This window comes from Typopeltis vanoorti, chromosome 2, assembly GCF_054136105.1.
Source record: "Typopeltis vanoorti isolate ZY-2024b chromosome 2, IOZ_Tvanoo_1.0, whole genome shotgun sequence".
Taxonomy (NCBI): domain Eukaryota; kingdom Metazoa; phylum Arthropoda; class Arachnida; order Uropygi; family Thelyphonidae; genus Typopeltis; species Typopeltis vanoorti.
In genome coordinates, this window is record NC_143550.1 from 63,712,547 (window position 1) to 63,726,790 (window position 14,244).

A 14,244-nucleotide genomic window follows, 5' to 3' on the forward strand; every position below is an offset into this window, starting at 1 on the left:
TTCATCCACTGACTGAAAATGGGTGCCCTTCAATGCAAATTTCAACTTTGGAAGAAGGTAAAAGTCACATGGAGCTAAGTCCTGAGAGTAAGGTGGATGGTCCAACAATGAGATCTTCTTATCAACCTGATATTGCTTTACAGACAGTGCACTGTGGGCTGGAGGAGCATAGTCCTGATGGAGAATCCAACCGTCATTGTTCTTCCACTGATCGGGTCTCTTCTTCCTCACTCATTCTCTCAGCTTGGCCAGAATCTCAAGGTAATAATGTTGGTTAACTGTCTGACCCTCTGGTACCCATTCAACCATTACCATGCCATTGATATATATATATATATATATATATAAAAATATAAAAAAAAAATTAAAAAAAAAAAAAAAAAAAAAAAAGACGATCGGCATTGCCTTCAATTTTAACTTGCTCAGTCTTGCTTTTTTTCATTCTTCGTGACATGGGAGTTTTCCAGTGCATTGACTGTCTGGATTGTACTGGAAAATCCACGTCTCATCGCATGTGATGATCTTCAATTTCACAAGGAATTGGTACTGATGTGCTACAGGTTCTTCTACCTGTTATATATGGGATCAAATGATGCTTTATCATTGCAAGATACTGCAGTACTAGCAGATGGTGAATCTGCCATTTCTAGTATAGACAGATATCATTATCAGATGAAAGCATTTAGGATGATGTTAACAGAACTCATTTGGCTGAATGGAAAGATTTGTTAACATCCTTCTAAATGCTTTCATCTGATGATGTATCCCCTGCCCTCTTAGATTCCCTCAATCACTTTCCCATAGACATCTCAGTTAATAACCATCCACTATCAATAACTATCCAAACCAGCTTCTCATCTTTGTATCTCATTTTGTTTACCTCTCTCCTGGAACTTCTTCGTTATTGTTCCTAAATTATCTAGTTACTCTAGTAGCATAAGAATAAAGTTTTTTTTTTGTTGTTGTTGTTTTGTTAATGGAAAGAATATGCTGCAGGTTTTGCAATCTTTTGTGTAGAGTTAATACAAAACTTAGTGCTTGTGGTCATAAGAAAGAGAGAGATGTAAGCAATCAAAAAGGCAGCATGCTTTGATTTACTATCAATCTGTCTGGTTTGTTCTGGACAATTCCAATTCGATAAGAAATAACACAATGCAATTTTATGTAAAGAGAAAAAAATTTTTATTGAAAGGTAAGCCTGCTGCCATAATCTATTAGAAAAGAGATTGGTATTTAGAATATAAGAGAATCTGTTTGATTTAACAATATGTTCATAGTCCACACTACGAATGCTTCTTTGATCATTCAGTACGAAATGTGTTCATAAGGAACTTGTTGTGTTAGCTATGGAACAACAGAAATAATTACAAAAATAGAAAGGCTCTTGATTGATTTGAGAATTTGTAAAGCAATGTTTTTAAGCTGTGGCTGAATGGGTTTGACTAGATATATATAAAAAAATTTAGGACATCAGCATTTCTTTTTTGAACTTGTGCAGGGTATACAAAAATTGTCAATTTATTAGAACTTAAGTTACAGAAAAAAGCATTTGACTGTTATGTAATCTCAAATGATTAAAGTAATGATATCACAGAGAATACGTTGATAGCCATAGATAATTGTTTGTGGGTATCAGCAACTGCACAGTTTTACTGGCAGCCACAAACCAAGTGTACCTCTATGAAGAAGTAGCCAGCCTGGCTGACCAAGTAGATAACACTATAACATTACAACCAAGAGGTCATGGGTTTGAATCACACTGCCATTTTGACATCTATCAACCCAATCCTGTATTTTCTATTTCTACCCAATCTCTCCAATACCTTAACCACAGCTACTAATACACTGGTTAACTGTAAACATTTATCCTAGAACCACTTTTGTGAACCCTCTTTACAGCAAGAGTCTCACTTAACAACCAAGTCTAAATAGAGACAACTGTTTTACACATTCCTTAAAAGTATGCTGTTATATGTCATCCAATCCCCAAAACTTTATTAACATCTGGCTGCTCAACACCTCCTGCTACTCTGGTTCTTTCACTTAAAGTTCCTCCAGTATCTCATTTGCATTCTAGGTGTAGCTCTGTTATTCACACAGTAAGAAATATAATGACAAACTGTGAATTAAATTTATTTACTAAAATAAAGAGCCAAAAAGGCTTCACTTCGGCAATGCAAAATTTATAAAAATCAAATGAATATTAGATCCAGCATTATTTCAAAGCCGAATACAGAAACTACAAAAGTTTCGTATGAAATTTGACCAGAGAGCTTATGGGAATACACTTGCCGATATTTACAAGTTGCCCTAGACAGACCTTATAAGAGGCATGCCCACTATGACAGCTTCCATATATTTGCCTCCTATTGGTCCATTCTGATCAAGTTTCACTGGCCTGACAGCTGTTTCAAACAGATTGGAAACCAGGCAGAAACCTTAAGAGAGCAAAAACATAGGAGAGTTGTATTTTTTGTAGGTGAACTCTCGGTTAGTGCATAAAAGTATTTACTAAAACAAAGAGCCAAAAGCGACTTCACTTTGGCAATACAAAATTATAAAAATCATCATCATCATCAAATTCCTGACATGTACCCACAAGGGGTGTACAGGATATGATAGTACTACATGAAAAAATTATATCATTACTAACTTGCTATCTACAATTTTCCTCCATATCAGTCTGTTACTTGTCAAGACTCCAACATTATCAGATCTTGAAAAGCCAAACGGCTATTTTTTTTCTGGCGAGTTTGATATAAGTTAAGGGGATAAAAATCCCTTATTGATTTTCAGCCAGTAAGCGAAACTAAGATCGAAAACTACCATCTGTAACGTTTCCTGTGAACAGTGAGGGATCTTGCTCCACCTTTGCAACGAGTTGCCGTGGTGTGGCACTACCAAGTGGTCACTTACACTTGGATACGCTGACAGTTCGTCGGCATGAAACGTTACAGATCGTAGTTTTCGATCTTAGTTTCGCTTATAAGGGATTTTTATCCCCTTAACTTATATCAACCTCACCAGAAAAAAATAGCCGTTTGGCTTTTCATCTTAGTTATACTATGTTATAATATAATATAATATAATATAATATAGTGACACCTTTCGGGCAATCGTATAGCAAAAGTATGTAAGTTTTCTTCACTTAAACTCTGATATTCTAGGTCTAGCTACTCACTGATGAGACCTCAAAAAAAGGTTAAAACCGGTCTGGGTAGTGACCTCTCCTCAAAATGTAAAACAGTACTACATCTCTTAAAAGCTGTATGTTTTACATTATGAGAAAACATCAAGAACAGTGAGGGATCTTGCTCCACCTCTGCAACGAGTTGCCATGGTGCGGCACTACCAAGTGGTCACTTACGCTTGGATACTGACGATCTGTAACATTTCATGCTGACAGTTCGTCGGCATGAAATGTTACAGATCGTAGTTTTCGATCTTAGTTTCGCTTACTGGCTGAAAATCAATAAGGGATTTTTATCCCCTTAACTTATTATCAGATCTTATATTTCTATCGTCTAAGGCACTTTGTACCTTATCAATCCACCTATATCTTGGTCTTCCTCTGGGTCGTTTTCCTGCCAACCTGGCAGAGAACACTTGTTTTGCTAATCTTTCCTGGCCCATTCTGTTTAGGTGGCCATACCACCTGAGATTAGCTCTGCTAACGCATTCTTGGATGCAGACAATGTCAAGTTCTTTCCTAATATCCTCATTTTTAATATGATATTGCCATTGATGCCATCTGTTCATGCCTCTAATCTTTCTCAGGACTCTCATATCTGCAGTCTCTAGTCTTTGGTCAAGTATTTTACTTCTGACCCAGCTCTCAGATCCATAAGTTAAAACTGATTTGAACACTGTCTTGTATACAGCTAATTTAGTGTTCTGACTAATTTCCCGCTTATTCCATATGAATTTATCAATTGACTTCCCACCATACCAGCTTTGCTGATTCTGTTGTCTATTTCCATATTTAATTTACCATCTTCACTAAAAATCGTGCCTAAGAAGCTGAAATGTTTTACTTGTTCCACAGGTTCTCCATTCACAACACAGTTGACATTTTCAATGATTCTGTCTATTTTCATTGTCTTTGTCTTTTTATTGCTGACCTTCATACCATATCTATTACAACAGCTATTCAATTTAGTCAGAGAATCTTGCAGACTTGTAGCGGATTTATTTAGAAGTATAACATCATCTGCATAAAGCAAAGAACTGACATTAACATCTCGAATTTTGATATCATGTTTAATACCACTTTCCTTCATAATGTGATCCATATAGATAATAAATAACAGAGGGGATAATGTACATCCTTGTCTCACACCAGATTTAACATTAAATCATCTTCCTGTACTTCCTTCAATTCTAACTGCTAACTTAACTCAAATAAAGACTAAGTATTGCTTGATATAATGCCCCATTGACACCATATAACTGCAGCGTATTGAATAGCTTCTCTCTTGGCACCTTATCATATACCTTTTCCAAATCGACAAAACTTAAATACAGATCTTTGTTATATTCCCATGCTTTCTCGACTATTTGTCGTAAAGTGAAGATCTGATCCTGACAGCCTCTGTTTGGCCTGAATCCAGCTTGTTCTTCACCAAGCTGTTCTTCCACAATTCTTCTCAACCGTTTCTCAAGTATACTTGCATAGATCTTCCCAGGAACACTCAGTAGGGAAATACCTCTGTAATTCTCACATTCAGTTTTATTTTCCTTTTTATATATGGGTACTATGAGAGCTCTACTCCAATCATCGGGAATTCATCTCTCTGGCCAGGCTTTCTGAACTATGCAGTGCAGCCACTGTAAGACTCTTATACCACTATACTTCAGCATTTCTGGTCGAATATCATCTACTCCAGCTGCCTTTCCACATTTCAAGCCTTTGATGGCTTTTTCTACTTCAAGTATGGATATGTATTCCTGCCTGCATGCCTGGTCAGTGTTTTTTACCACTGTGCTGTCATCACTGCTTGCTTCATTTAGCAGTTTTTCAAAGTAACGACTCCATACTTCAAGGATATCTTTTATTCCGGTTTTCATGTCACCTTTATCATCTCTAACTCCTTTTACAGCACTCTTTCCTCCATTCCTTAGCTTCTTCAAAAACCTCCAGAATATTTTGCCACCTTCTTGATATTTATTTTCTATATTCTTGCCAAAAGTCCTCCCATGACTTTTGTTTAGCTAGTTTTACACAGCGTTTAGCATTCTTGCATTTGTCTCTATATTTTCTAAGAGCACAAGCTGACTTATTTGACAGGAACTTTTGATATGCTTTCTTCTTTTCCTTCACTGCCTCTTTAACTTCCTGTGTCCACCAGGGAGTTCTGATTTTTCTATCCTTGCAGACAACCTCACCACATGCCTCTCTGGCTGAATCAATCAGTGTTTTCTTGAAGGCTTGCCACTGTATCTCCAAGATTTGGTTCCTGTTCTCAAACTCTTTCATTTTTTCTTCAATAACCTTTGTGTATTTTAGTCTACAGTTCACATCTGAGAGCTGCTCGACTTTTATTTGCTTTAAAACTTTCTTACATGTTATTCTTTTCAATATGAAATTCAATTTTATCCTGCTCAAGACTAAATAGTGATCACTTCCAATTTCAAATCCTCTGTACACTATGGTGTCCTGCACCAGGGAGAAAACATCACTATCAACAATAACATAGTCAATGAGACTTTTCTTATTCCTAGCCTCTTCTCTCCATGTGAATTTGTGCACATTTTTATGTTGGAACATGGTGTTAGTAATAACCAGTCCATGTCCTGAGCAGAAATCCAACAGATATTTGCCATTATTAGCTTTGATCTTTTCTCCAAATTTTCCCAAAATATTTTTGTATGTCTCACAATCATTTCCTACTCTGCTATTTAGATCCCCGACAAGGATCAACTTTTTATTTTTCATTGTGTCAGTTGCTTTTTCTTAAGCATCAAAAAATTCCTCCACTTCTACCTTAGTAGAACCTTCTGTGGGACCATAGGCACAAATAAGTCTCATCGTCCAGTTCCCCATTCTCATATTTGCCCACATTACTCTACTTGAGACTGCCTGCCATTCAAGAAGATTAGCCTCGTATTTTGTGTAGAATACTATGGCTATTCCTTCTTTTCCTTGATTGTCATTGCCTGAATTTAAAATCAAGTGGCTATTAAATCCAGCATTATTTCAAAGCCAAATACAGAAACTATAAACTATAAATTGTGCATTAAATAATTCCATCACATCCTCTGTTATGATCACTTTGTTAGCATGTTGTAGGCATCTTCACTCATAATTATAAAAAAGCAATCCGACAATTCTAGACAGTGCCATCTTAGTTGCTAATGTAAAATAATTGAAATTATCAATAATTTGCAAAATTCAAAATATAATCCAAATAAATTCTATTGCTTATAACTAGCAGTTGTATGCTTCAATATGTGTTAGTACATTGCTGGCAGTGACAAATTTCTCATTTGCACTTTTTCTTCTATGGCCCATAACAGGCCTTCAAGCACCTGTTTAAATTCATTCAAGAGTGCCTTGGATTTCATAACCATGATTGCAGGCAAAGATGGTTAGTCCTATGCCTATAAATATGCTTTTGTATGTAAATTGTACTGTGCTCTCCTGGCCAGTTTGCCTTTATGTGGGATAAAAAAAAAACAACCAAAGTTTCTTGGAAAAAAACTGCTACTTCTGTAATTTAAGACTGATTAACTCACCTTCACTCAAAAAGCCCTAATAAAAATTCTTTGCATCCTAGATGGGATTCAAACACAGGTCTTTCCAATTGTAAGACATTGTTGAAACTAACTGAACTAGAGAGGCTCATGATGGACCTTGTAAACATAATTATGTGAATATTTCTTTTGTAATTACAAAAATTCATATGAAAGCTCACAACTAATAAAGAACTGACCTGACTGACTAAAGCGATAGTACAGTAATACCCTGTCTTATGACACTTCACAATTATGACCTATGTCCATTTATATAACATTGCATTTGCTCATACGATGGTTTTAGTAACATAATGCTCCCATGAATTGATCGATGCACAGTTTTTGTGATCCATTTGTTTAGATCTTTGCTTGATACATTTCTCTCTCTCTCTGTCTGTGTTTTGTTGTTGCACTGTGAATTACAAATTGTTTATAACTATTATTTTATTTTATTGTGTAGTCATTCTAATTAATTTGACTGCACTGAATTAACTTCATTTTTTATTCGGCACTGAGAAAATAATGAGACATGAGTTTCTTCTCAGTTATAATTTGAATTGTTTCTGCAACAATCTCACTGAATGCTGTATGTCTTGGATGATAAATTTCAAAATAAGATTGCTGTTACTTCTACTGAAAAGAAGAAGGCATGCAAACCTATTATATTAGATACTAAGATAAATTATTAAAATTTAGTGAACAATGGTGCATCAAACACTGAGATAGGCCATAGACTACAGTTACCTCGCACTACTGTTGTTACAAACAAAGAAAAAGTTCTTAATGAAGTGAAAAGTGCTACATCACTTAATACTGCAGTTATCAGTAAATGTGACAATCTTATTGCTGAAATGGGAAAACTTCTAATGGTGTAGATTGATGACCTGGTAGGCATGTTCCCTTAAGCAGAGCTCAGCAGAACAACTTTTTCATTTGCATAAATTATTCAAACTTTTTCACTTGTGTATCAGATGTAAATAAATGCTTTATTTACATCATCTAGGCACATATGCGAGTGCTGAAAAATGTTATTAAGCCATTACATGCATTGAAAAGTGGGGGGAAGGGTGTTTCGATATACAACAAAATTCACAATATGACAGCAGTTTGGAACCTGATATGCCATATGACTGGGGTGAGCTATCTCTGATCTCTAAAAAGCAGGCTGGGATCAAATGTCTTTATGGGGTAGATGAATGACATCACACAATATGAGACCATCAACCCTGCTTACTGGAAGGCTGAAGTAGCTTGTAAAAGTTCCACATCTAGTATCTAGCATAGATTTCCAGACTATATGATCCTTAGCTTATCATTGTACTGATGTACCACATCTCACCATTATAGAAGGTCATGTAGATCAAGTATTATTCTAATCAGTCATCTCTAAGCTCACCAGCAGATCAACTTTTCTGGAAAACAATCATACTCGGTTGTGAATGATTCCTAATGCAGGTTTACAACTTTCTATGGATGAGAGTCACAAAAATGTTTCAATGAAACAAAGAAAAAAAATTTTGTACATTTACATTCATTATGAATAATTTTTTTTCAGGTGTAACAAAGTCAACTGTATAAAAATTTATATAAAATAACACTGGTGCAACACTTACTGCTTTTCTAGCCAGCAACTGATCTAACCTCCACATATTGCCATGGATAACTGGCCTTTTTAGGTAGATTTCAGGACTTAGCCACCAGTCAGTAATAAATATCTCTTCTTTAGCACTGTCTAAAGCATCTGCTACAGCTTCAAAATATGTAGCACCATCTACAAACCTTTAAAATGAAGATAATATTGAAAGTTAGTTATGATAAATGTTATTAATTACTACATGGAACAGCAAAGGATATTATACATGAAATGTTAGTCTTTATGCAAGCATGACTGCAATTACACCCATACACACAACTATACACCTTGCAGCAAAATAAAGTAAATCAAAATAATACCTCCGAAAGGCTGAATACACTTGTTACAGCAATCATCTAAGATTTGGAAAGACTTCAACTTATCTTTGTGATGGTATGTATGCTCTGCTGTCACATTCTTCTGAATGAAAAAAGAAAACTACTGTATCCAAGTCAGAGAAATAAGGAGAATGGTCAAGCAGTGCAACTTGACAGTGAGGCAGAAATATCTTTATGCTGTCATTGTCATGACTGGACACTCAAAGTTCATTCCTAATACATATTCTTGTTTGTCTACATGTGTAACAGCAGCCTTCACTATGCCACAAATAATCTGAAATAGAGTTCAAAAGTTTTTTTGCTTTGGTTATACTATAAATTAAATATGCTAAAAAATTATAATCTTAGTTTAATCCTTCACCCAGGTGTAAGCAAACAATGTTTTTACATGAAGTATCTTCATGACTGGATTACTTGTACATAGAAGCTAACTGACTAAGTGAGCAAGAAGTATATGGGGAAATGAGCAAAGGACTTGATAACATATCACCACTTATTCTAAAGGAATGTGCCAGGGCGTTGGCAACTGCCTTGACATATTTTTTTAATACAAGCCTTGAATTGGGTCAAGTTCCAAAGGAGTGGAAGGAGGGAAAGATTGTGCCACTTCATAAGGGAGGTGATAGAACTCAAGCATCAAATTATAGGCCTATCTGTGTGTCAGGTGTTGTTAAGTTGTTGGATAAGCTGGTAAGAACTATGATTCAGAATTGGGTTGACTACAATGGTATTATCTTTGATGGATAGCACGGATCTGTTAAAGGGAAGTCATGTTTTAGTAATCTACTTACTTATTACAATAAGGAGACAGCTTCCTTGGACAAAGGAGAGTGATACACAGTAGTATATTTAGATTTTGGAAAGGCTTTTGATAGATTATTGCATGATAAGTTGATAGTCAAACTAGAGCAGATGGAGTTGGATATTAGATTAGTGCACTGGATTGGAGAATGGCTATCTGATAGGTATCAGCAAGTTATGTATGGGGGAGCAATATCCCAGAAAAGGAAAGCCACTAGTGGTGTGCCTCAGGGGTTCTATTTTAGGGCCATTGCTGTTTAATCTGTATGTTAATTTGGCAGAGATTTGGATGGAGATATTCAGATGTTTGCAGATGAAGCAAAGTTGGGACGAACTATGAAGAGTAGAGAAAATGTTGTGGCCTTACAAGAAGACGTGAATAAATTGAGTGAATGGGCACGGAAATGGAGATGCAAGTTCAATGTTGCAAAATGTAAGGTTTTTAAAATTTGGGAAACAAAGATGGGATGTAGAATTTATCCTTTCTTTTAGGTTTACACGGTGATCAGAATACATTTTGGAAAATTATGGAGACAACTACCGTGTTTGAGTAAAACTTTAGTTTAATATAAACCAAAATCAACACTTGACGTTCCGATCTTTATATCAAGATCATCTTCTGGAGCATACACACTATATACAGAGAAACAAGCTGCACTACAATCTACATGGTTTGCTAAAGTTATTGACCAACCGTTACAACAATTATTGGCCTGACCTCTGGTGAGAAAAAAAAACCTTGGCTACATCAATGCTAGAGTCCTATTATTATCTATTGGTTACAAAATTACATTGGGCTGGAGAGCAACATGTTTATATATATATATATATATATATATATTAAAAACATGATTATACATATAAATTTCAACCAATTGGTATGGAATGGTTTCCAATATTAGCTGAAGGCTGCTTAAGGTCCTAAAGTATGCTGGGTACTAAGTATTAAGTAGGTTGAATATGTGACATGTCACCATTATTGTTGATATTGGAGTAGTTAACCAGAATTTCGCAGTCTTCTTTAAATTTTCTTTCATACCAGATTTTTGTATGGTGTAGAGAGCAGGTACTTTTCCAATCAATTTGAAAAATGTTGAGAGCGTGGTATTAGAGGCCTGCTTCACCAAAATTGTTATATTTAATGTATCTTTTGTGTTCTTTTTTCCTTACAGGGATTGTACGTCCAGTTTCACCAATATAAGGTAAGTTACAGGTGTAGTAGATGCAGTAAATTCCAGGATGTGCCAATGGGAGGAGAGGATCCTTAGAGGAGTTGAATATGTTTTTTTAATTTTGTAGGTGGTTTAAAGGTGGCATTGAGATTATAATGGTGTAAAATTCTGTTGATTTTTTTCTGATAACCCTTTAATGTATGGGATTGTAATCTAAATTCTTTTTTGATGAAGTTTTATGAAGGATTTTATTAATAGTATTTTTGTTGTAGCCATTATTTATAAATGTGTTGCTAATAATTTTTAATTCTTGTTTAAGAGCTTGCTGATTAGAGCAAATTGTTGTAGCTCTGTTTTTAGGGTTGTTAATGACTCCATATTTTTGTGATGTGTGGTGGTATGATTTAGCATGTATGTATTGGCCAGTATGTGTCAGTTTGCGGTAGACTGTGAAGGATAGATTGCCTGAAGGAAGACATGTGACCAGTGTATCCAGGAACGGGAGTGAGTTCCGATTTTCAATTTCGATGGTAAATTGTATGCGTTCATGTTGTTTGTTCAGGTGGCTAAGGAATGTGTCTAATGTTTGTCGCCCGTGTGGCCAGATAAAGAAAACATTGTCAACGTATCTAAGCTACACTGTAGGTTTTAGAGTAAAGGAATCAAGAGCACTTTGCTCAAAGGCTTCCATGTAAAAGTTAGCAATTGGGGTGGATAGTAGTGAGCCCATGGCCATACCTTCTTTCTGTAGGTAAAATTTATTTTGCCACATGAAGTAACGGGAGCATAGTACTTGGACAAAGAGGGCTGTAATTGCGGGCAGAAATTTGTTCTGTAGGAGAAGAATTGTGTCACTGATTGGGACATTTGTGAAAAGGGCAGAAACGTCGAAACTGACTAATAGATCATCTTTTCTGAGTGTTATGTTTTTAATTTTGTTTATAAAGTGTTGTGTGTTCTTTATATAGGAGGGGGAATGACCTACCAACTCCTTGAGTGTTGATGCTAATTTCTTGGCTAGGTGATAATTAGGGAAATCTATTCCTTCACCTATCGGTCGAAGTGGCACGTTTTGTTTGTGTACTTTAGGAACATCACATATTCTGGAAGAAAACGGCCATAATGGGGTATAAGTTTTTTAACTGTGTCTGACAGCCAAGAAGTGACGGACTTAAGTAGTTTCTCAGTTTTTTTCTTTATTCTGTTAGCTGGGTTATAGTTTACAAGCTGATAGGTGCTGTTATCGGAGACTAGTTGATTCATCTGATGGATGGATGGATGGATGTTGACCTGTCAAGGATGACAGTAGCACTACCTTTATCCGATTTTGTTACAGTTATCTCTTGATTAGCTTTCAATGACTTGATTGCTGCTAATTCAGTTTTTGTAAGATTGCTGTGCAAAGTTTTCTTATGTAGAATTTATGTTTTGGTGGGGATGGAGGTGAAGGAAATAAGAGATCTTGGGGTGATAGTGGATAAGAATATGAAATTTAGGAGACACATTGCCAAAATTTGGAGGAGAACACAAAGAATTCTGGGAATGATGCAGAGAACACTGACTTGTAGAAGTAAGGAGATTCTTGTTCCATTGTATAAGGCTCTGATTAGGCCAGAAATGGAAGGTTGGAAAGGGTTCAGAGATGACTGACTAAGGTAGTGTCTGATCTCTGGAATGTTGAATATGAGGAAAGGTTGAGAAGATGCAATTTATAGTCTAATGGATAGGAGAAAGAGGGATTATTATTATTATTATTATTATTTTGACACCTCCAGGGAGTCCAAAGACTCATCGAGGGAGAGTGTGCCGACAGCATTGAACGATTGGCCCCCTTCCAACTACTAACCGCGCTCAAACTTACTTAACTGAGCCATTAGTAGCAGAGGCTCTACCAATCGACCAACCTTCGCCGGCAGATAGAGACCTACAAGTTAGTAAGGGGGTTGTTACAGGATCAACTTTGGAGAGGTTTTACAGAAAATGGCAGGAGATCAGGGGAGAACCAGAGGTCATCCCTGGAAGCTGTATAAGGAGGGTGTGTGAAGCAGGTTTTCTGCATGCAGAGTTGTGAATAATTGGAATACCTTACCTGAGAGGGTGGTGTTTGCAGAGAATTTGAGTGTGTTTAAGGTGCAATGAGCTGTGTGCATGACAAAAGGACCTCCTAGATGAGTCTTTGACTCCATGGGGTCTTGAAATAATAATAATAATTTCTGCAGGTGCAAACTTGACTGACTTGTCTGTTTGCTTACTTGGGAAATGGAGTAAAAAACCAGGTTTATATTTAAAATAACTTGGTATCTTTAATATATATTATACCCAAGGTAAAAAATTTTCTACATCTATCTCTCATCCTGAGATTTTTATTTAATACGGTCAAAGCACCTTATGGTAACTTGTGTTGGTAAAATATTTATAAGCTCTGTATTACTTAAAACTTAGTAGTTCTTAGCCTGGCTCCCACTGATGAGACCTCAATAAAGGTCGAAACTGGTCTGGGTAGTGGCCCCTTGCCTTTAATACATAGCATCATACATCTCCTCCAGGAGATGTGCTTTGCATTAAGGGTAAATATTAAGAATAGTGATCAGAGCTTATTCTACCTTTACCACGAGTTGCCTTGGACTTGCACTATGTGCAGGGTCAGCTAGACTTACAACACTTGCAGGCACAAACCTTGACTGACTTGTCTGTTTGCTTACTTGGGAAATTGAGTAAAATAACCAGGTTTATATTTAAAATAACTTGGTATCTTTAACATATATTATACCCAAGGTAAAAAACTTTCTAATTCCTAACTTTGCATAATTTAAAAGAAATTATCAAACCATCTGGTTCCCATCATATTTATTGCACTGCCAGCACTTACACAGTTAACTTCGTGGCCAAGCATGATCTAGTAAACAATTAACATTTACTCACATTGCTGAGTTACAGGAAATTATTGCTATCTTAGACACCCACCTATTGTTTATCCAAACATTCTCTCCAGTGCTCCTTGAATAAGCACAGCAAACTTGAATACAAATCTGACTCCTCTTATCTAAGCAAAGACCAACTCATACCAACCCTAATGTGAAATGGATAGAAATTCTTGTTCTCTTCAAAGGACATGATTTTGCAATAGTTCCAAAAAACCATACCTGAATTTTCTCTGCAACACAGAATGAAACTAATTCGTCTCCAGTAATGATGCAAACTAAACTTCATCTGGAAGGTTTACACACAACTCAAAAGTAAATCCCCCCCCCCCCTCACCAAAAAAAAAAACTTTTGCAGAATTTAAAGCTTTTAAGATGCACCAGTCATCTATCATTTTTACAGGGACCACACACACTAGACATAATTATATGCTTACACATGTAGAAAAATTTTTTAAATTTATTCAAAAATTCTGATATATTTCATCCTATGTAACATGGACGCTGTCTGAGAGATGGCACATTCAAAAGATGAATCCACTGCACCCAATACTGAACTGTATTTGACTCCCCCTTGCAAAACTTACGAAGGTGGTCTGAAAAGTTTTCAGCCTAACAATGAAAAAACTAATTTATAATTTCAA

At 36.0% G+C, this 14,244-nt stretch overlaps 1 protein-coding gene across 8 annotated transcripts in view; it reads right to left on the bottom strand.

The window, feature by feature from the left end:
- The window catches only part of LOC150109091 (phospholipase D1-like), a 584,228-nt gene that overhangs the window by 289,186 nt on the left and 280,798 nt on the right, over nucleotides 1-14,244 (bottom strand). For all 8 annotated transcript variants that reach the window (XM_090411563.1, XM_090411593.1, XM_090411586.1 and 5 more), the window contains one exon: nucleotides 8,349-8,514. In XM_090411563.1, coding sequence (XP_090267689.1) covers nucleotides 8,349-8,514 — 166 coding nt within the window. The remainder of the gene's footprint in view (nucleotides 1-8,348; nucleotides 8,515-14,244) is intronic.